General features: G+C 40.1%; 1 protein-coding gene across 2 annotated transcripts in view; it reads right to left on the reverse strand.

Moving 5' to 3' along the window:
* The window catches only part of LOC149166414 (DNA replication factor CDC6B-like), a 388,798-nt gene that overhangs the window by 182,465 nt on the left and 181,576 nt on the right, over window positions 1-24,757 (reverse strand). For both annotated transcript variants that reach the window (XM_089431340.1, XM_089431341.1), the window contains one exon: window positions 9,659-9,709. In XM_089431340.1, coding sequence (XP_089287466.1) covers window positions 9,659-9,709 — 51 coding nt within the window. The remainder of the gene's footprint in view (window positions 1-9,658; window positions 9,710-24,757) is intronic.

A 24,757-nucleotide genomic window follows, 5' to 3' on the forward strand; every position in this document is an offset into this window, starting at 1 on the left:
CATAGTGATTTATGTGGTCCACTTCCAGTTGTTTCATTCTCTGGCTACAAGTATTTCTTAACTTTCATTGATGATTTCTCCAGATGCACTTCGGTATACTTCTTAAAACTCAAGAGTGAATTATTTAACATGTTCTTGGCCTTTAAGGCCTTTGTTGAGAAACAATCTGGACATCAAATTTTTAAGAAAAGATCTGATAATGGCGGAGAATATTTTAACAACAAATTCATCAACTTTTGCACTGAGCATGGAATTGAAATGCAACATACTATTCCATATACTCCACAACAAAATGGTGTAGCTGAAAGGAAGACTCGCACCTTAAAGGAAATGGCTAATTGTATGCTTCAATCTAAAGGACTTAGTCTTAATTTTTTGGCAGAAGCAATTAACTGTGCAAATTACATAGTAAATCACATTCCTACTAAGGTTTTATATCACTCCAGAAGAAGCATGGAGCTCAATTAAATGAGAAGTAAGTCACTTTCGTCTTTTTGGAAGTGAAGCACGGGCTCATATTCCAGATGAGAAACATAAAGCCTTAGAACCTAAGAGTGAAAAATGTACTCTTGTTGGATATTCTAAAGATGTCAAAGGACATAGACTTCTTCCACCTAAATCCAAAAATGTTATCATTAGAAGATATGTAAAGTTTGCTGAAAATATATTGGCCTACGAGCCTAGTTCGGCGGATGTGCCACCTCTCTCTATCCCTTCTACTTCTGAAAATATTTCTTCTTAGATGATGACAGCGAGGATGACAATCCTCCCTCACCTTCTCGGGATCCTCCTTCAGCTCCTCAACTTCCAAAATGGATCCGTGCTACTCGGGATGTAGTAGGTGCTCTTGCAGGTGATCCTACAGATCAACGACGTACACATTCTCAGTTTGATAGAGCCTCTTCTTTACTGGCTCAAGCTTCAGCGAATTGTGATCTTGACACCTTTGCAGAAGCTTCAGGCCATCCAGATTGGGACGCAGCTATGAATGAGGAATATCGTTCATTATTGGCAATGATACATGGGATCTTGTTCCTCTTCCAAAGGGACGAAAACTTGTTAGATGCAAATGGGTTTACAGAACCAAGTTCGGACTAGATGGAAAAGTTGATAAACATAAAGCTCGTCTTGTTGCTAAGGGTTTTTCACAAGTTGAAAGCATTGACTATACAGAAACCTTCTCCCCTATTGCCAAAATGAACTCTATCTGCCTTGTTCTTTCCCTTGCTACCTCTTTCAAATGGGAAGTCCATCAGATGGATATTAAATTTGCCTTCTTGCATGGGGACTTGCATGAATAAATCTAAATGGAACAACCTCCTAGCTTTATACAAACAGACTCCAGCCTTGTATGTCGGCTTAAGAAATCCCTTTATGGTCTCAAACAAGCCCCTTGGGCTTGGTATGCCAAAATGGATAGCTTTCTTTTAGATACTGGGTTTTCTAGGTGTCATTCTGACAATATTGTCTACCCCAAGAAAGTGGGTAAGTCTCTTATCATTCTTGTTCTTTATGTTGATGATCTTATCCTTACTGGTAGTGATCCCAACCTTATAAACTATGTGAAGTCCAACCTTAAAAAGAAGTTTGGAATGATAGACTTAGGACACTTGCATTATTTTCTTGGTCTTCAAGTTTTGCAATCCAAGGAAGGTATTTCCCTTTCCCAGTCCAAGTATGCATGTGATCTTCTACGCCACTTTCACATGGAAGACTGTAAGCCAGCCCCTTCTCCCTTTCAGTCACTTGTACTTCCCCTGAAGTGGATGCTACCTTATACTGTTAGCTTGTAGGAAAACTTTTGTATCTGACCCATACCCGTCCTGACCTTTCCTTTGTTGTTGGCCTTATTGCTCGGTTTATGCAAAACCCACATGAAAGTCATTGGAAAGCAACTAAAAGAATATTTCGTTATGTTCGAGGTACAGTTCAGTTTGGGATTCATTACAGTGCAGAAGCATCTCCTCTATTGGTTGGTTTCACTAATTCCAATTGGACTGGTGACCCTGATGATCAGAAGTCTACTGCAGGTTATGTGTTCACTCTTGGTTCTAGACATATTACATGGGCTTGCAAGAAACAAAGTGCCATTTCTCTTTCTTCAGTAGAAGAAAAGTATCGTGGCGTCGTAGAAGCTAGTAAGGAAGCCCTGTGGCTTCGTCAGATCCTGTCAGAGTTTGGATTTTAGCAACAACATCCGACTACACTTTGGTGTGATAATCAAAGTGCCATTCAACTATGCAAAGATCCAGTCCAACATCAGCACAACAAACACATTGAACTACACATGCACTTCATCAGAAAGCTCATTCATGACCATGTTCTTGAAGTGCAATATTGTTCAACCGACGATCAAGTTGTAGACATCTTTACAAAGGCTCTCACAGAGGCGAAGTTTACTAAACTTCGATTTATGGTTGGAGTTCAAGAGGTTGTCACTAAGGGGTGATAGGCTCTAATGCCTCCTTCCTTCTCCTATTGTGTCATATTTGTACATCTTTCAATCCTATCCCAAGTTGTTCTTAAGGGGGGATGTTAGGTTATTCTGACACATAGGAAATTCCTACATTCATATGAGTTAAAAAGATATAGGGAGGATGTTATGGAACATACTATCCCTCTTAAGGCTGAGAATATCAAACCCTTTAAGCAAAAACTTAGGCAAATAAATCCTAAGATAAGCCCCTTGGTGCATAAAGAGTTGCAAAAGATGCTCCAAGATGGAATCATAGCTCACACTAGGCATTCCACATGGTGTTCAAACTTTGTTATTGTAAGGAAGAAGAATGGGTCGATCAGACTATGTGTGGATCTTCGAAAGCTTAATTTAGCTTGTAAAAAGGATAATTACCCTTTGCCTAACATGGAGACTTTATTACAAAGGGTAACGGGATTTGGAATGATGTCTTTATTAGATGGATTTTTAGGTTATAACCAAGTCATGGTGAAGAAGGAAGATAGACATAAGACAACATTCACCACACCATGAGGTACTTTTGAATATTTGAGGATGCCTTTTGGATTAACTAATGTTGGAGCAACTTTTCAAAGAGCCATGGATTATGCTTTTAAGGGTCCAATCAAGAAATTCATTGGGATTTATCAAGATTACTTAACTATTTTTTCTAAAGATGGAATTTCTCATGTGGGCCATCTAAGGGAAAAAATTTTATAGGTGTACAGAGTATGGAATATCATTGAATCCAGATAAATATGTTTTTGGAGTGACTGAAGGGAAGTTGCTTGGTCACATCATTTCCAAGGATGGGATCAAGATTGACCCTGAGAGAGTTGAGGCCATTCAAAAGATTCCTTTGCCTCACAATGTTAAATCCCTTCAATCCTTTTTATGGAAGATCAAATTCCTTAGAAGATTCATTCCAAATTATGCTAAAATTGCTAAACCCATTCAAACCCTTTTAAATAAAGATGCTTAATTTGTTTGGGGGGTGAAGGAAGAAAAGGTTTTCAGGAAATCAAGGATTACATTGCTAGAGCACCTGTCCTTGTGAGCCCTGATTATTCATTGGAGTTTTTGATTTTCCCTTTTGCGTCTGAAGATACTATTGTTGGAGTGTTGCTTCAAAAGAACAAGGAAGTGTTTGAGCAACGTATTGCTTTTATGAGTAGAACCCTTCAAGGATCTGAGCTAAAGTATAGCACCATGGAGAAGCAAGCTTATGCCTTAGTCAAGTCCTTTAAAGCAATTTAGAGTTTATGTGGGATATTCTAGAATAATTGCATTTGTCCCCCACTCTGCTGTGAAAGATATTTTAACTCAAACAAATTGCTTGGGAACCAGATCTAGGTGGGTCTCAAAGATTCAAGAATATGATGTAGACATTAGACAGGCACCATGACAACGGCTCAGGGTGGGGGTTGTTACTGTGATCCCCACCCACTCCGTTCTAGTTGTAACCCAACAATAGACTATGGGGGGTAGTCCCTATGGAAATAAGATGATGAAAGACAAGTTGGTTAAAGTTGGGAACCAACTTGTCTGGGAGACACAGTTGAGTGGCCTAGCTACTAGGTTAAATTTAGAAAGACTTAAGGATTTAATTAGATTTACAAATGATACCAATGCCTTATGAAGTCAAAATTCTGGCTTATTATAAATTAAGACCAAGTCACTAGATGGACAACCGCTGCTTAGATGCTTCACTAACTTATATGAGATGCAAATCCTAAGATCTAGGTGAGATGCAAGGATCTTGGTTACTTTTAAATTATATGCATAGTCTAATGGAAACTATCTCTTAACTGTTTTGAGATCAATCTTTAGAGTAGATTGTAGGATGGAAGCCAACGGAAAGCAAACAGAGGGTTGATTAACAATACCTCCCCCTGTGTTACAACCACCCAGTGCCTCTGATGCTGCAGAGACTGTAGCTCTGATGACTGCAAGGTCACTGTGTTAACCACTAGAAAGGTGTTGAATCCCTCAAACTAGGTGAGAAAGGGTGGCCCTAAAGATCTATCAACCAATGCTTATGCTTGGAGGTAAATTATTAGTGCAGTTAGGCCTAGGATGCTTATGCATGAAATGTGAGTGATTTCTTATGTCAAGATTGCTTAATGTTTAAGTACTTAAATTATGATTATTCTTTATGACAAGAGTACTTAACAATACTCTTTATGACAAGAGTACTTAACGATAAATGAAAAGGTAATCTTAATAATAGGAATGTGCCAAATATTCAAGTGTGAACTTGATATGGAAGATACTCACAAAATTTTAATAACTATAGGATGTACAAAAATCCCATAATAACTTAATTTACAATTAATCAAGATATCAATTGCAAGATTATGAAAGACAAATAACTATAGGATGTACAAAAATCCCGTAATAACTTAATTTACAATTAATCAAGATATCAATTGCAAGATTATGAAAGACAATGCCACAGTCGAAATAATTAGAGATATTCAAAGATATTTTAACAAAGTAAATGCCAATGATCTTATGCCAGTATTAGGAGATGATCACTTAGAATAGATGCCTTCAAGTAAATAACACTTAGAATTTAATTATCAGTGGTTAATGATAAATGAAAAGGTAATCTTAACCATAGGAATGTGCCAAATATTCAAGTGTGAACTTGATACGGAAGATACTCACAAAATTTTAATAACTACGGGATGTACAAAAGTCTCGTAATAACTTAATTTACAAATAATCAAGATATCAATTGCAAGATTATTAAAGACAATGCCACAATCAAAATAATTAGAGATCTTCAAAGATATTTTAACAAAGTAAATTCCAATGATCATATGCCAATATTAGGAGATGATCACTTAGAATAGAAGCCTCCAAGTAAAGAACACTTAGAATTTAATTATCATTCATAAATGGACATTAACGATGAAACAAGAATGACAATAATGAGGATACCATTCACCAAGGTTTTTATGCTGATTAAAATGATGGAAACAGTTGAACTCTTAGATCTATTAAGAATTCAATTAGTGAGATTAATGTGCTTTAGGGAGTGAGCTTATTAGATGCGAACTTACAACATTGTAGATCATGAACTCACAAGAAAACACAATGTTAGACTCCAAGTATTAATACTAGCATGTAAAACCATGAAATCTCTTATTTTATGTAATTTCCCTTCCTAAATTATTTTGGAACGAGAATAATTCCCACAATTTTGAGAACAATTTTGGAGGCTATGGGACCCACTCAAATTTTGGTAAAAGACTTAGGAGTTAAAAGGAGAATCATATTATTTTGTTAATGGAGTGTCGGCAGCTCTAAAACATGAGGAGAGGAGGAGAGACTTAGTCAAGGTCAAACTTGACAGAAGCAGCAGCAGTAGTGGGTCGAGGACCAAGGAGGAGGATAATGCAGCCCTTGCATTGAAGGGACAACAAGGGCAACAGAGATGTAAGAAAGACATCTCGAAGATCAAGTGTTTCAGAGGTGGTGAGATGGGTCACTACGCTACTCAACGTCTTCTCAAGAAGAAGGACAAGGATGAGAAACACGATCTGAAGGCTGCGCCCACGAAGATCGAAGAGAAGGAGTTTGCCATGACAACTGAGATACCTCTAGGAGGGAGGTGCACTGATTTGGAGTTGTAGTCTGAAAGAGATACATATGGGGTGGATCCTTGAAGAGTCCACCTCTTGGATCAATGCTTTGCTACGGGAGCCCAGATCAGAAGTAGCAAGATGGACTAGTGATGGATGGTGTCGAGGAGTGTCGGAGAGACAGTTGCAGTGGCTAGGAGCACCAGAGTCTGAGCAGCGCAAAGCAGAGTTGATAGCATTGCAAATGGCACAGAACAGAGGTCAGCAGTAGCGCAGCATATTCAGAGGGTCAATGCAGAGACTAGCGACAGTCAGCCTCCAACATTCAGGTGGTATCATACTAAACATAGTTAGTTCAGTAATTTTGGATGTTTTTTTGTTGTTGATAGAGTAGCAGCAATAGTTTGCAGTGCAGTGGCAGTTGGTAGTGCTAGCAGCATCACAGATGCAGCACTTGAGAGGGAGTTGTAGTATGGATGCAGTGTTGACAGTGGCAATATCAGCAACAGTACAGTTACAGCTGCAGCACAGTAGTTGGTGGACAACAGGTCAGACATCAGCAGCATAGAGAACGATGCTTCAAAGTTAGAGCAGTATGCAGCAGCGTATATTGCTAGAGCACATTCCTCGCTAAGAGGGAGTGTTGATTTGGGGTAGCATCGATGTGCTTCAGGCCTCAAATTTTGCAGGGAGGCTTGGGCACATGTATTCCAAAGAACCCAAAAAGTGTTTTGGGAAATTCCACACAAAAACGATTTTATTAAATTAATTAATATTTTTTAATGGAACCCTAAGTCTAAACTTAGGAAATTAAAAATATTAATGGTATTAATCTAATTGTGGGTGTAACTTCTAGAAGAAGACGAGGATCAAGCTAAAATGATATTATCCATTGATTAGCTTTTAATCTACGTTGTTGAATGTCAACGAGAAGATTATTTAAGGGAGCTTCAGGGTCATTTGGAAAACACATCGATAGATCAAGAGATCGAATTTTTGAAGTGAGAAGTTCTCAAAAGGAAATTCTAATCGAGTAGATTTCTTGTAGTTGAGGGGCATGGATAGTTGGGTTGGAGTATCTTCTCTAGAGCCCAGGATAGCAATAGAGAGAGGCAGAGAGACACTAGAGGAGTTGACGTTGAGCCAAAAGGGCCCACGCAGTTACTGCGCAGGGGCAACATAGTTGTAGCTGGGGACAGTTGATTCAGCTGTTGGAACAACTGGGATTTGCTGGGTAGAGTGAGGTAATCTCACAATTCTTCTCTTCCAATTGTATTTCTATGTAACTGGATTTTCGAGAGGGCATCCAGAGTTGTATTCAGAAACTACTGCTTAATAATATAAAACCCTCAGAGCTGCTGCACCGGTTTTCCCGCATTGGGTTTTTCCGGGGACTTTTGTCCAAAAATAACGGTGTCTATTGTGTTGTATTTTCTTTCTTGCTCAATCTCTTGTTTCCACATAATATGTAATTAAGTGAAGGATGCAGTAGTATTTACTTCGATATTTGTCGTAGCACACAGTAAATAACTTGCATAGATTAACAAGTAGGAGAAGTAACATCAGTTTGCTGCAATAGGAATTCTTGTTGAGGATTTTTCACAAAAACTAGCAATCCATAGCAAGAAAATCTGATCGAAATTATCTAAGGGAATTTACCTTCCTCCACAAGCAACCCCAGCACAACTTCGCTACAGAAACTCGTCCTCCTGGACCCCTCATGTTGGCTTTTGCACAGTGCTTGCGCAAACCCTTGGACATCTAGCCTAGAACTGGCTTTGATCAAGTCGTTCTGCCTGTCTCTGCAACGGGATATTATTCTCCGGCCTTTGGGAAGACTTTCCAGGCCTCTAGAAGCTAAACCGATTTTACCCACAACTAAATCAAATTGCCCTCTAAAGTTGCTTGCACAATCCTCTACACAGCCTCATTGGGAATAACTCGGCCTCTTGACGTTGCCTCTCCGAAACTAGAAAACTTCCTCTAGATCACTATCCCTTCCCCTCTGTCTTTGCTTCCCTTCTCTGGCTCAAACTCTTCCGGCAACTGTTGTTGCTCTCTAAAAAAATCGAACTGTCCAAGGAAATCGATCTCAAGCGTTTGTGTTCTCCATCTACTCATCGAATTCTTTTTATAATCTTCTGTTGGGACTCCAACGGCCAAGATTAAAACTTAATCAAGGGCTAAGATCTTTTCGGAGTCAATCCGTGTGAGTTTCTAGATGATTCACACCTTATCTCAATTAGTTCTGATTAATTATTCCCTTTTCCTAAGTTTAGACTTAGGAAATAATTAAAAATAGGCTAATAATCTAATTGAGACACTTCTAGGTGGAATTTTCAGAAACAATTTCTGAATTATGGAGAACTCCTATGTTTTAGCTTCTCCACAAAGTTTTGAGACTAGAACACCTCCGATGCTACAAAAACTAACATAAGTGATAAACACTTTCCTACTTGCTGGAAAAAAAATTTCTGCATAAAAATAAAATCCAAGTTTTCACCCCTTAGGGATTTGAGCCCTTAAGTAAACATTTTTCCGAATTGCATTATCTTTCAATTTACTCACTTATTTTTAGCACTGCACTGTTTTAACTTTTTACTGATTCATTGATTTCCCTAACATTACCACCCATACATCCAACTCTTAGGAGTATTTACATAGTTGTGGGTGGCCCTTAAGGGTGTTTAGCTTGTTGTTTTCAATGTTTTTCTATGTTTTTATAGATCTAAAGTTACAAAAAAGCAAGTTGATTTTTCATTAGAACAAGGTATTCATCTCTAAATTGGTAAGGGCTTCTAACGCTCAACTTTGTGCTATTTCAAAGATTTATTTCTTGTAGTTATAGTGACATTTTTCTTACCAGTTTTTTGTTTTTCTGCAACCAATTTCTCATTTCCATATTAGCCAGACTTAAAAATTAACTCCTAGACTCCACTGGTCTATTAACCTATGTTGGAGGGTATTTAGTATAGGGAATCCTCCCTTGGCTTTGTAGGAGTTGTCCTAAAGAGTGGGAACTCATGCCGAGGTGACAGTGGACACTTGTCCTGTGTGTTACTACCTTAGTCTCTCCTAAGGACCTTAAAAGATGGTTAATTTTGGGCCGTAACATGGCCCTTTACAAAATATATTGTTGATCAAACCAATCCAAAATACATTAACAAGACAAGACATAACTCTAATGACAACAATCATTAAAGGCCATAATGTTGATCTCATTTTTCTTCACAAACTAATCAACAAAACCTGTAATGAATCTCAGACAATAGTGGAAGGAAATATCAAAATCATAGGAACTATATCTAGCAGAAATGTGAGACCGTTGAAGGTGTCTATTTTGAATGCAATTTTCTTCCAAATTGTGTATACTTCTAATTTGCTCCTCAGTGCAACTGCAACTTTATTTCTATGTTAGAATACCAACAACAAGAAAAATAAGTTATATGTTTTCACTCTGATATTGAAGTGGGTTTTACTTTTAAGCAAGGTTATTTGTGTTATCATCTAAGATGCAATTGATCCTTGGGTCATACTCTATTGTGCACAGAACCAACACTCAAAAATCAATAACTCTACAAGTAAATATTGAATTCAAGCAGATTATACAAACCCTTGCACAAAGCTCCAAAGCTTGAGGCTGAAAAACTTCGTATGGAAGATCCTGAAAACCAAATAAATTGCTAGATACGTTAGTTAACAAAACGTTTGCAACATTGCAAAGCAGAATTGCATTGTTTTTATCATAATTTTTAACTAAGATCTCAAATTATATAAGTGCAACCTTGCACCATTTTGATAAAATATGTAATCTCAAAGAAGGAAAATACAAAATCGATCATACAGACAGTACACTTTAGTAGTTGAAGACAATAATTTTAAGTCCAATATCCATCTTTACATCTATATACAACATTCTATTAAATTGACTGAGTTCATCAAAATTCTCTCAACATGCAAAAGATTCTGACTATATTAAAAATGAAAGAGGTGAATCTCAGAAACAGATGAGTGATTCTAATTTCTGACTATATTAAAAATGAAAGAGGTGAATCTCAGAAACAGATGAGTGATTCTAATTTCTGACTATATTAAAAATGAAAGAGGTGAATCTCAGAAACAGATGAGTGACCAGATCAAGCTATAAATATGTTGGTAGAAAAGCATTGTAAATCAAAACCTCCCATTACTTCATTTTTTTTAATTCAAAGGAACCAGATCACTTGTACTGCAAAGTCACTCATATTATGAAAGGTCATCTGTATCATCCTTGCAACGGATGACTAGATCATTGATTACATCAAAGAAAGTTGAATTTTTCATAGTCACCAACTTTATGATAACCCAGCTGCATGGCACTTGGAAGTTGGGAGACTAGTCCCTGGCACTTCTTTACTATGTCAAAACAGAATGTTTTCCCATTCTCATTGGTGTATATACACCAAGAATGATTTTGGCAACAATGTGGGTGGTTTCGAGCTTGGAAGTCGACATGAAATGGAAGTCTCTTATCACCCACAGGATCCTTTATCACCCATATTAACAAGATTCCAGGAAGTTTTCTTATGTGATGTCATTGGGGCTCCAAATATTTCAAGATACAAGGAATTTAAGCAGATTTGGGAGGTTTGGAAACAGTTTGCAAATTGGCTTTCTTAGGATAGTTCAGGAAGAACAGGACGAGATATTCCATTCTGTGCTATCTGGATATGGAAAATTCATGGATAGGTTGTCTTTGTTCTCCCATGATTTCAGGCCAAAAGGTAAGGTAAAATGGTGTTGTTCATTTGGTCAGACCAATGGTACTGTGTTAAGGAAACATGAATAACATGGAGAGAATCGAGATATCACATACCAACAAAACCCTTATCCTTTGACATAGTCATTGTTACAGGGCCTTACTTGTGGGAGTGGGGGACTTGCCCAAATTGAATAGATTCCTACATGACACTATTTAGAAGGATTGACAATGGAGATATGGTAAGTCTACATTCATGTATAATTGGAGGAATTTGTTGAATGTGTTGTATTCTTTGGAGGTAGACTTAGTATCATCCTAGCACAAGGGGGTTCGTGGCGGGGGTTGTTCACCCACCTAGCTGATAGGGCATGGGGAGCCAGCAGGCCCCTTATCGGGAGTTCAGAGGCAAATATCGACTTAGAGAAAAAAATTTAGTCCACTTTTCATCCATTCTATGCTTTTTCAGCCAATGGTTTTTCATCCCATTCAAAATAATTCACGTTAAGGAATTAGGGTCGTAATCTAATCTGGGGTAAGGGATTATGGTTTTGGATGATATGGAATATCATATCGTATCGTGAGCAGTGAAATTTATACAATAAAGAAGAGAGAGGTGTGGCTCTAAGTTTTGCTAGGTTGGGATAAATCGTTGTGTAATGTTTGTATCATTTATCTTTTGTTTTGCTGAAGAATCTGCATGCATTGCTTCAACGGAAAGGGTTCAAGACTCACACAACTTATATCATCCTGTGTGCAGATGGATTCAACTGGCCCCTATCTTGAACAAGAGATGAGGGAGAGCGGACAAGAAAATTCAATTTGGATCACAAGAAATAGTAATCTTCTAAGTCACCAAACATGCCCCTAGCAGGTTCTGCATCATGATCCCACATGTTGGACACAAATTTGTGATGACACGTTAGATAAGACATATGCCAAACTTGTGTCCAATGTGTTCCTTATATGTGTCCCACATTTAGGACGCGTTTCCTCAGAAAAGGCACCCCATGAGTCTAAAAAATTGACTTGTCTTCATTTATCAGTCATTTCACTCAATAGGTTAAAGTGTTAAGGAGTTTTGGAGTGCAGCTAAGGGTTTTAGTGCCACGTTGAAAGGATTCCCGGTGCTAGGAAAGAGGATTTCCACCAGTCTTCAATTTGCTTCCTACATTAGTCCAGTTTCTTCCTCATTTCATAAAAATCATGGCTCAATCAGTAAGGGCAACTATGAAAGGTCAAAGGAAAGGGAGGAACACAACTATTGAGTTCGCCCCCCCCCCCCCCCCCCCCCCTCCAATTTCATTAACCTCTGCTAGCATTCCATCTGCTGGGAGGAGGGCCACAAGTGCAGCTTCAAATGCTGAAAAAGACATTACTGTACTAAGATAGCAGGCTCTAAATAAAAAATATCCATTGTGTAATGTTCCAAAATAGGAAAAACAGTGATATGCAAGCAAATAGCAAATTTACACCACAAAAAATAAAAAATAAAAAAAAATTTAAACACCCAGAACAATCAGAAATATGGAAGCAACTGAGCCATTTTATTATAACTGGTGCAAGAGTACAAATATATGGAAGGAACACACTTTGGTTTGCCTTTTTTGGCAAGCAGAGCAACGCCTAGGTGAAGCAATGATAACCCAAAAACTGTCCAACTGCTGCTCTGCACTGCCCTAGCAAATATGCATTGTCTGCTACAAAGATATAGCTGAAAACCCAACCTCCGGTGCTCAAACAATTCTGAAATTTTATTTCTGAGGTCCTTGTCAAAAACCCAGAACACCCCAGAAATGGTTTGGCCTGGTTTTGACCTTCCAAAATCGACCCCCAAAAAGGCACTGCACAGTGCCCAGCCATTTTGCACTATCTGCTGCAAAGATACAGCTGAAAACCCCACCTTTGGTGCTCAAAAAATTCTGCAAATTTATATCTGGGGTCCTTGTAAAAAACCCAGAAATGGTTTGGCCTGGTTTTGACCTTCCAAAATCGACCCCCAAAAGGCCCTACGCCCTCCAAATCTGTTGAAGCACACTGCCTGCCAATACACCAGCAAAATCCTCCTCAAACACTCCAGAAAGGTAGAAATCAACTCCACCAATACTTCCCTTATTTCTCCTGACAAGCAATAGCCCTCCGGTAGTTGCAATGGCCACACTATATACACTACTACATCCTCCAAAAATACGCACTAATGGAGCGAACTGAATACAATTGCTGGAAATCTCTCTACAAATCTCCTCTAGATTATAATGGATGAAACTCTCTAGGTGGCACTCGAAGTCCCCCGAAGAAAGGGTGAGTTCTCCGCTTGGAAAACTCTTGCTAAACAAGAAGTCACCCGGCTAAACAGCTCGAGCAACAAAATCAAATTCAATAAGCCAAGAATTCCAAATGAAGTGTGTTGCCTTCCTTTTATAACTTTCATGGAGCCTTTTTTCCCGCCTTTTATTCCCTCTCATGCATTTCAAATCATTGACTTAGGGAGTGCATATTTCTTATGTGGGTGGTCCCCACATATCGTTAACAAAACAAAATAAAATAAAACTAACTTGCCTCTAACTCCTAAGTCTTCTATCAAAAATCAAATGGGCACTGTCTTCACCAAAATTGGCCCCCAAAATGTATAAATAAATCATGTTCCAAAATAATTTAGGAAGGGACATTACAACCCTCCCCGCCAAAAATTGCTTGTTCTCAAGCATTATCTGAACAAGTGCCCTCTCTGACTATTGATCACCACTGTAACCACCAATAATACCAGGGTCCCAAAAGTACCATTGAGTCATCCCCAATCTCAGCACTGTCCCGACATGAAGGAATCCCTTGATACCAAGGTCCTAAGCCATCCTAATCAATGTGAAGCACACCTTGCTCCACTTGTTATCCAACCAGATACAGGTACCAGAAGCCTTCGGCATACTAGCAATAAGTAGAGAATCATGATAATGTAGGACTCTGCCCAATTCCCCATGAAATTTCCCTACTGAGTAGTCCATCTCATGCACTACAAGAGTAAACTCTTGAAGATGTAATCCAATCCTGGTGGGATTGAACCCTCGTCTACCTGATCCTCCCCTGATATCCTCCTGTCGATCACCCTGCCACACTGATGAAGTTCCCCACACCATCAACGAATCACTAAAACCAAATGGAAGATCTGGATGACCCTCCCCTATAGAAACCAGCTCACCTCTATGGTTACTTGAACTGCTCAGCCCTATTATGCCAGAATCCCCTGCCCGTCGCAAAAGGAACCTATCATGCTGACATAGTGACACTCTAGCCATGACTGAATACCTAGCATGCTCGTACCAGAGCCTCCTCTCCCATAACTCTCGGCCATAATCTATGCGATGATCGAGGTTAGGCCAATCTTGGAAAAGTGACTCAACAATGCCAACGCCTATCACTCCATGGCTAGCCCCAATCTTGAGGAACAATCTGCCTCGTCCTATGGTGAGGGCTTCGGTGATCCCCCATGTGTCCGCCTGTGAATGAATTAGTCTGCCTATTATCCCGACCATGCTCATTGAGGAGTAGAGTATCCCACCAATCCACTGGATCCCTAGATCCCATAACCATACTAGAGGTCCACAATCCCCAATCCTCTCTGTCTGCCGCTGTGATATGTTGCTAGCTGTTGGGAACCCTCTGTGCCCTGTCTCTGCCTCCTATAGGTATCCAATAGGTAGGCACCGAGCATCAAGAACCTGTGCCACGAATATCCAGCTGCTCTGTGCCTGCCAAATCACACAACGAGATCTACTATCCCAGCTCCTGATGATGTGCCCAGGTACTGCCAAAAGCCTAGGCATCATCCTGCCAACAAGGACTACCATCCTCTGCACCTCATGCTCACCTAACGCCTCGAGTTGTCCAGCTGAAAAAGCACCATGTAACTCCCTCTTGGTCACCTCCCCAAGTGTGAGCCTAGGGGTGGAACATATGCTACCTCGACAATCAACCATGCCATCCCTAAGCCTGTAACCGTCAACTCGTGCACCTACCAAGTGTCTCAACTAGAGAGTCTCCTCTCAGCCCATGACACGCGGTGTCTCATCCAACTGCCTAGGGTGAGCCTCCCATGCCTTGCTGCCTGAATGGAGAGTGTCAAAGGGCAACATCCAAACCCTCTGCCACTGTACGTAACAGTAGAGGATGATGGGTGGGTATGTCCTAAAGAGTATGATCAAGAGTCTGTCGGAATACTCAAGAGTAATCCTACGAATGACCCTCTCTAGGCCTCGGATATGCTGATAACCCCCTTGAGGCCCTGCCTCAACTAAACATGGTGTCCCCAAGTGCTCAACAATGTCCTCATTGATCCTAGGTGAGTTGCTTCCAATGGTACACCTACTGTCCCTGTCCATAAGACTCCCTAGAGGCAACGCTCCAAGAGCCCGTTGCACTGCATCATGTGTCACTGCATACCACCAAGTACCATCGCACTCCTCGACATACCACCGTACGCCACAACCTATCCCTGTACACAACTGGATACCCTCGGCTATGGTTATACCATCCTGTGTCCTGCTTGTGTCACTCCCCGCACATCCTCAATGAAATGCGAGTCACTCCTACCCCACAGTGTAAATCGGCATGTTGTGGTATACCACCATGCATCTCCATGCTCCTCTACAGGCCACTTCTCCTCACTGCATAACCCTACACACCACTGGGCGATATGGCCTAGAATTGGGTTTGTATGCATTAGGCCACATCCCTCTATATAACACTGGACGCTACGCCCTGACTTTGTGCAGTCTTGTGTACCACTTCCTCCTGTCATACCACCCTATAACATATGGTACCCCGCATGTGCCAAAGTGCTTGCCACTCTGCTAGTGACCCCACCATGACACGCGTCATGTCCCCTCGTCCATCCTGGTAGACCTGAGCACCATAACTCCACTCCTGCTAAAGGGGATATCTTTGTTGTGCTTGTTGATTTGAGGTAGCATCGGATGTGCTCTAGCCATGAAAATTGGTGTAAAGGCTAAAGCACATGAGATCTCCTAGACCCAAAAATGGTTTGGGCAGATTCTAACCGGTTTGGGAGATATTAAAATAATTAATATTTTTAATGGAATTCTTAAGTCTAAACTTAGGAAAAATAAAATATTAATGGATATTAATATAAAACTGGGTTAGAATGTTCCAAAAGTCATGGATCAAGCCAAATCTAATCTTAGTCGTTGATTATAGATTTAATCTCGATCGTTGATGGACCAACGAGAAAAGTATAAGAGGAGGCTTGAGGGTCAGTTGGAGAACACACCATAGTGATTAATCATTCTATTCTCTAGAGCGGGGTTTGCTAAGAGAGATAGAATCAATGATCAGCAACAAGGGGCAATGAATACATAGCAAAGAGGCAGAGTTGGCACCAGAGAGACAGTGCAGAGCCCAGAGAGGTTGATGTAAAGGCAGCTGGGTGCTATGCAGAGGCAGCCAGGAGCTGCGCAGAGCTAGGAGAGGCAAGCGTGTGAGACACAGAGGGTCTAGGGGCTAACGCAGAAGCTCCAAAAGCTGACGCAGAGGCTAGCAGAGCTGACGTAGGGCCAAGATGCAGCGCTAGAAGGATTTCGTGGGACAGACTTGGCGTTGGTGAGCCGGGTAGGGTGACGCAGTCCCTATCAGAGTAACGCAGAGTAGTGGGAGCTGCAGTTGTTGCTGTGGGATCATTTATCCGGTAATTAATCAGCCGGAATATCTATCTCCGAGGAGAGGTACTACTGCCGAGGGCATTCTCTGTTGGGAGAGCCATTTCTAGCACCCTAGTTGTATTCTGAAAACTTCATAATAATAAAACCCTCCGAATAGCTGCACCAGTTTTCCCGCATTGGGTTTTTCCGTGGACATTGGTCCAAAAATAACAGCGTCACTTGTGTGCTTGTTTTCTTTCAGTTGATGATATGTAGATGTTGATACTGTACTTGTGTTTATTTTCAGTATTTACATAGTAAATAACTTGTTAAGTAATTAAACAAGTAGGAAGAAATAAATAAGATAGTACAGGAAGAATTTCTAATGAGTTAAACTTAGAAATTCCAATAGTGTCCACTGTCGATCCTCTATGACCCCTGAGTCCTAAACCTCAATGGGAGAATATCGTCTCCATACAATATCCAGTCTGGTGGCCTACCCATGCCACCTCCTCTAACCAGCCACTGCTAGAGAATGCTAATCATCCTGCGCCTGTTGAATTCCCACGACCTTGGGTCTAGGTTAGAGTCTTAAAATCACTGACGCTACCAAACCAAGAATCTCAACCATAAACTACTTTGCACAGCGGAAAATATAAAGCAGTAAATCACATATGCACATGTATACACAATTTTAACAAAATACTGTACAATAATGTACAACCCAATCTTTGTTATATTAAACCAATCTAAATAATATTGTTAAACACATACATGGCGGCAACAGAATATTAAAGATAAAAATGAGAGTATAACTATTATTAACAAATGATATACATTTATAGTACATTCATATGACCTTTGGTTTTGTATTCCAAGGTCTCTTGGACTTCCTTAGACTATTTAGCTTCCACACCAACCCTTAGAGGATTAGGTGTCCAACATTCCCCCCCTTAATCCGAAGGGTTATGTATGAGTCCAAGAAGAGAGCTGTAATACAAAACGTGCAAAAATGCATGGCAGCACTAGGCTGAATGTGCTCTCTGAAATGTTGGTATAAGGGAGGTGGTTTAAGGATGACCACCAACACTGGAATGCTTAGTGCAGTTCCCAGAACTCTTCCAAGTCTGCATGAAACTTAGGTCTTCTGCTAGAGGAAGTGCTCCTGATGTTTTGAAGAGGGAAACCTTCAACCATGAAAGGGAGGTCTCACCCCGCATAAAAGGGAGAACCTCAACCTGAAAAGGGAGGTCTCAACCTGTGATGGTTTAAGGATGACCAACAACTCTGGAATGCTTAATGCAATTCCTGGAACTCTTCCAAAACTGGCAAGAAGCTGAAGTCTTCTGCTAGAGGAAGTGTCCCAAATTCTTTGAAGAGGCATCACCAATTGAAGGCATGATCAGGGGCATCTTTGTCTCTGGCTACAACTCTGAATCTGGTATGGCAGGTTGTGGCTCAGGCTCGCTTGATGTGGCTTTGAAGCTTTTAGATGACCATCATTTCCCCCCTATCAGATACAAGGTGAGATAATGGAGAAATTTCAACTGCAAGACCGTTCAATACTCTAGAACAAGTTCTGAAATATGATTGGAATATCTTCTTGGCTGTTGATGCCCATTGCCAAGAAGCGATCCATCCAAGATGAATCTTTGTTCTTGTAGGAGGTTTGTTTCTAAAGCATTTGTTTGAAGAATGACTGGTTTTATGATAGTGCTTACATGGATGAAGATAAAAACAGTGATCTTTCATATGGCCAACTCAGTCACAATGTTGGCATTTCACAATCTGTTGTTGTTGCTGTGGAAGAGGTGCAGAATCTGGAACAGCTGAAGGTGAACTATCATGAAGGAATCCAGCACTCTGAAACTGGATGGGCTTTGAGTAATCTGGAATATGAAAGGAAACCTCCTTATCATATCCAAGACCTATTCTATGCTTGTTGCTGACAAGCTCTTCCCAAGGTCTGATGATGGGCTTGGGAAGTGCAAACTAAACTTCTGTATCTGCATGTAACTCTGCTGCTTTATTGGACACTAGATCTGAATCAATTGTAAGATTATTGTTTTGTTGTTTATGGGAGTCTGTTTCAATCTTCTGAACAGAAATAGGTTCAGAATGATGACTCCACTATTGTAATTCTTCCTGCTGTAGTTGAGATTCAAGCTGCAAAAAATCAATCTGTTCTTGTGCATATTGTAGACAAGTCTGAATTTCTGAGAGAGATCCTTTGCTGATTTGGAATGTGTCATTGGAAGTAGATTGTATTAGAGTTTTCAAGAACTCTAATACTTCACCAATTTGAGTCATTTTCTCCAATGGTGTTATGATACCAGTTGATGGCATTACAGTGTTCTTTACAGAGTGTTTTAGCAATAGAGAAGGCCGACGAGTGTTTTATCTTCTGGTGTGGAGGCACCAAGCCTGAGACAACATGATGGCGGTGATACCAAGCGTTAACCAACTGTCAGGATTATGTGAACCAGCATACAATGTTCAACTGTTAAACTATTCATCACCACCACCACTGCAATTCTTCCAATAACTGACATACGATGGACCGGTATGTAGAGCTACGCATTACGTAGATTCTGTACTTGTATTTTTTTTGAGGGTCCTACTTACCTGACCAATCGTCGTCAGTCCTTTCTTTGACTTTCCTTTTTGTCAGGCACTTCAATCTGTGTCGTTGATTTCTTCCTTCAGATCAACGGATATCGTGTCGTCCGCTCGCCAACTAGCCCGGACGATCTCTACCGTCGATGTGACCCGTCCAATCGAACAGTTATTGCACAATCTCACGCAGATTCTTGCATGACCGATACCAGGTCGAGAGCGCGCGAGATTTCTAGTTTTCTCGTGCTACGTGGCACCACCACGGTTCATCGTGCACTTCATACAAATACTATTTACCATTTTATTACCCACGTGATATACCACTTACCATTTTAATCTGAGCCTTAAACTCTTTTTAATAACCACATCGCGTCCATTTAAAATGTTAACCTGCTTGCATGTTCTAACGCGATATGCGTCGATCTCCTCTGATCGAACGATCACCGCTTCCCTATGATTCCATCAATTTTAGCAGTCTGCCAAATTTCTTTCTCATCCGCCACTTTTACCTTGACTCCAGTCTGCACTCTGCGGCCACAATACTCCTCCAGGCAGGTGATATTGACAGGGCAAAGGCTGTCTTTGATGCTGCTATAGAGTGGTGGAGCAGAACGCTATTGGGACTCAAATGCGTGGGCGTGAAGATATGTGGATTCAAACTCAATAGTTGTAAAACATTTTGTCATTACTATCCACCATGATTATAATACCCATATCCAAAATGACACTCGGATGCTTTCCACAACAGAGAATGCTTTCAGCTGGAGACAAATCACCATACAATGCAACTTTTGACAATGATGCAGCCTAAGCTGCACATACCCACAGTATGCATATAAAATGCATGTCATATACATGTCCCAGGAATTTTAAAATTCCATACTTAGTAAAACCTTCACAAGTCAAGGTTTAATGCTCCTTCAATAAACTCTATGCGGAAACGTTTGATTTAACTATCCAAAGTCTGGACCTTTATAAACCTTTGAGCGGAACCTTATAAATCCTTCATAATCTTTGGTTAAAACTCAACTTAAACCATAATACATTAATCCTGCTTATTTCCCATATAATAGAAATATTTCATATACCACACTTAAACCTTACCTTTCTTCCATTCCACATACCTTTGCACATATATCGATGCTCCTGTTAGCGCATTAAATCTTCGTCGTCGATCTCATTCCTCAATCCGACGGTTATTGCGCAATAACTCGCGCCAACTAGCTTGAGCCAATCTCCACCATTTATTTCTCCTACCTCAATCCAACGGTGATCGCGTAGTCTCACATGAATCTTGCACGATGCATAACAAGTCGAGAGCGCGCAAGAAAAGTGGTTTTCTCTTCCCATCGTGTGCCACGTGTCAACCTCTCGGGTTAATCACGTGAAATTGTAGAATACCATTTACAGCTTTTAGGGCGTGCGAGATACTACTTACCGCCTACGAAGACCGCTCCATTATTCTGCACGTTTTCCACCCTTCTATCGACACGTGCCTTGATGTGATCCATCCATTTCTTAACTTAATCTCCTGCGATAAGATCTTCGTCGCTCATCTTCCATTAACCCTGTCCATTGATCCGACTAATCCAACGGTTACTGTGTACTGTCGCCTGATTCGCTGGACCTCGAGCTGGAAGGATTTCCAGCCTCCAACAAAGTATCAATTCCGCCTGTTCAGCTTCCTAGCCCGCTTAAGGGTTTCGGTCTTGGCTTCGAGCTTCTTGGGAAGTCACCTGTGGACGAGAAAGTCACAGTCCATAGATCCTCTAATGTGGCAGCAGGGGCAACATTCATATAACTAGATGGTGTATATACTAATATGATTCAAGGCAACCACAGTCACTGTGTACAGTCATGGTGTACATGCCAACACAATTTCACTGATAATTTCACTAACACAGAGGAGGTATTATGGTGCAGAGTCAGGAGTATTAACACGGAAGGAGAGGCGTTAACCAAGAAATAGTCATGGTAATGCAGTATTATGAACACAGTAATACCGCATGACAATCACTCCATGTCAAGCAACACAATGTTCATCCAAAACGCAGTCAACACATTACCATTCAATGCAGAATATGTATCGAATATGTATGGTTGCAACTTGCAATACATACTTACTTCACTCATGGCACTCACCACGGTCATCTCAATCTTCCACGCAACACAGACTTTAAAGGTCGTTCGATTTTCTATCAAACACAGAGCATTCAGGTGCAGAGTCTAGGCGGGTGCGTTTTTGCTATTTGAGGCAGTGGATAGAGAACCCAGCACAAATCTAGCTGAGAGAGGTCAGCCGGACAGTGTGAAGCATGAAATAGGCATGCACACAATAATGGGAGTTCTATCCGTAGGAATGCAGAACTGACATGCACAGAGAGGCCACAACACAAGTGGCTCAAATTGGAGTAGGGCAGGAGTACGCCCGCTTTGATACCATGTTAAACACATACATGGCGGCAACAAAATATTAAAGATAAGCATGAGAGTATATCTATTATTAACAAATGATATACATTTATAGTACATTCATATGACCTTTGGTTTCGTATTCCAAGGTCTCTTGGACTTCCTTAGACTATTCAGCTTCCACACCAACCCTTAGAGGATTAGGTGTCCAACAAATACAACAGTCTATGGTAGCTACAGCTTCTTTGTCATATCTTGTCATGTCGGTCCTTTGCTTTCGTATTGCTCACTAGCTGCCCCTTAGTCCTTCAAAGGACAACACATCGAGACTCCAGGAGAGCTGCCACCTAACAATGTTGCAGGTCACTTTTGTTGCATGAACACAGGCTCATAAATCTGCTCTCTAGGTAGGTCTAATTCCCGAGCTCCAAACTACCTTCTAGTAGCCTCTTTCATCCATCAAAGAGCTACTCTTTAGGCTGCAAACTTCACCCAATCATGCACCAACAATGTCCTTCTTGTCTGCTGCTCTAGGGCTACTTTGGGTAGCCAACACACTGCCCTCCAATCAGATCAATGGCACCCAATCCAATCACTGTCAATTCTGCTCTTAGGAAGACTCTTCACCTCCTTGGAAGATCCTCCACATAGCACCAACAAGCTACTAGAAAAACTGATCCAAAACAAGTCAAATATTTGACCCAATACAAGACACAAATGTTGCTCCAAGTTTGTAGTACTGTTGTCCCTGGTTAGGGCATTGGTATGCTGCAACAACCCTTACTTCTCCACCCAAACATCCCTTAATTAACTACGGCCTAGTCAAGGGACTATGCCCTAATTTCGTGTTGTTATTTTGGGCTTATACCACCCTCAAACAGTCCAACATAGGCACCTTTTTGAGGTGGTATGGCAACGACAAAGGCTAGGAGGGACGACTAAGGCCCTTAGGGCTTACGACCAGCCTCCAAGAGGCTAGAAAGGCTATGGCAGGGGGACCAAAGGAGGCTGACGTTGGGCCAGGAGGCTTGAAAATTCTCTTCAATAGCTGGCCATGCAAAAATTTTAGAGGCTAGATCTTACCCTCAAGGGCCTAGATCTAGCTCCAATCCAACTCTTTCCAATTGATCTCACCTGCACAAAAGAAAAGAAAAATACCCAAAACCCCAATATATACAAAAATTCAAAATTAAATCAAACCACAAAAACCCCAGCACAAAACCAAGATTAGAAAAATGAAATAATTTACAAGTGTATTATACAAATTATATTTACAAAATATACATGTAAAATGCTTGGAAAAATTTTGAAATTTCATAAATCTTTAGTAGTGGCTAAATGTAATTTGCAGTGTTGAAAATATCGGTGAGGGTCCTGAAAACATCTTATCAACAACATTGATGAAAATATCGAAAAACATCGACAAACATAAAAAATCAAAATTTTCAGAGTTTTAAACATAACCGATATTTTCAAAATATGGCGATATTTAGCCAACATTTTCAAAATGGAAAATATTGCGACATTTACTCAGTGATATATCGTTTTGCTGAAAATATCGCGATATTTTCAAATATCGTCGATATGTCGGCGATATTATCAACAGTGGTATTTTGAAAGATAAATAATAAATCATAGCCTTAGCGAAGTTAGAACACCATAAAAATAATTAGAGTCCAAATATAGTTTGCCTTTATCCAAAGTTCGTGACTTGGAGTCTATGGGATAGGGAACCTACAAACACTATATATTTATGAAGAAGAACTCGTTAGAACACCCAGTGAATCGAATCACCTAAAATAAGCCCACAACTTACCAATAGAATGTTCCTATCACCTATAATGAAATAACGATTAAAATATTTATAAATCACATTATAAGAATTCTCGTACCCAACACGTACCACAAATCATTAGATAAGAGACACCATGAACTGCACCCCAAAGTCTTTAGTATGATTATTCCAACGTTCCAGCGGGGCAGTAATTTACATCAACTTTTCTGAGTTACATAAGCAAAACTAGATGGCTTGAGACACAAATGACTCTCAATTTATAGATAAATCTTCCAAGTGGAAAAATAACGGCTAGTTGGCTTGATACCTGTCAAAATAATCTCGACTGTCGAAAAATATTTGATCATCTTTTACTCTCCACCATTAAAAATATTTATTTTTGAGGAATTTTTGAATCTCATTTAATCTATTTTTTATTAACTCAAAATTAATTATTTTGAGCTAATTTCCTCAAGAAAACTGACTTTGACTTAACCACCAAGGCCCAAGCGTCTAATTTTTCTTGAAATTTCCAATATTCCCTTGGTGGGGGACCTCCAAAAATTAATTTCTTTGATACCCACGAATTTTTCCACTTGGAGAATTTAATTTCTCTAAGACTTTAAATTTGAATCTAATTAATTAATTTTTTGGCTTAGGATTAATTTATTTTTTGCCAAAAAAATTAATTAATTGACACTTGAGGGGATTAAATATTTTTTCCACTCTCCAATATTTTAGCCATGGTGTCTAAGTATGAGGGACCATGCACTAAAATGTTTTTTACTTGAGATGATTATATTTTCAACCCTCAAGGGGGGAACACCCATTCGATATAGACTCTCAAATTACACACCCAATTTTGCAACACAACATGATCTAGTAGACCAAGTGATCTGTAATAGAATAATTTAGCCAATTAGCTTAAATTATTCCCAGATCACTTTTACATAAGACTCGACTAAAACAGTAGGACTCACCTAAGACTTGACGACAAATTCCACCCTAGCTTTGGGGTGAGGTTGGAGGGAAAAAATTCTGCCAACCATCCGTGTTTAAAAACATAGATAAATTAGTGAGACAAAAAACCTCCTAGGATGAAACTTTCGCTAAAATAATAGGCTTACCTAGGTTGTTACATACATGCATGATCTTGACTAGCATCATTTACATTCGAATTTGTAGAATGGGTTTACAATGACTCAATAAATCGATGTCCTGACGATTTCAACCCTTTGAAAAAATTGATACATATGCTTCCTCATCACTATGACAAAAATGAGTGCAACATGCCCCAAACACAAAATTGGGGTCCCCACGATGATTTGCATGAAGATATAGGGGCCAACCCCTAGATCATGATTTTTGGAGCCCTCTATAATTAGTTTGGCAGTAGAGGGGCCCAACTCATGCCTCCAAGAGGCCTATGCATGGATGACATCAACATTTCAGCCTCTTTGTGGGTGATTTATCTTGTTTACACATTGGTTACTAGGTCAGTCTGTGACCTAGACTGTGTTG

Source organism: Pinus tabuliformis, chromosome 5_1 (assembly GCF_031772625.1).
Source record: "Pinus tabuliformis cultivar Carrire ecotype Pingquan chromosome 5_1, CPIR1, whole genome shotgun sequence".
In the NCBI taxonomy this organism is placed as follows: Eukaryota; Viridiplantae; Streptophyta; class Pinopsida; order Pinales; family Pinaceae; genus Pinus; species Pinus tabuliformis.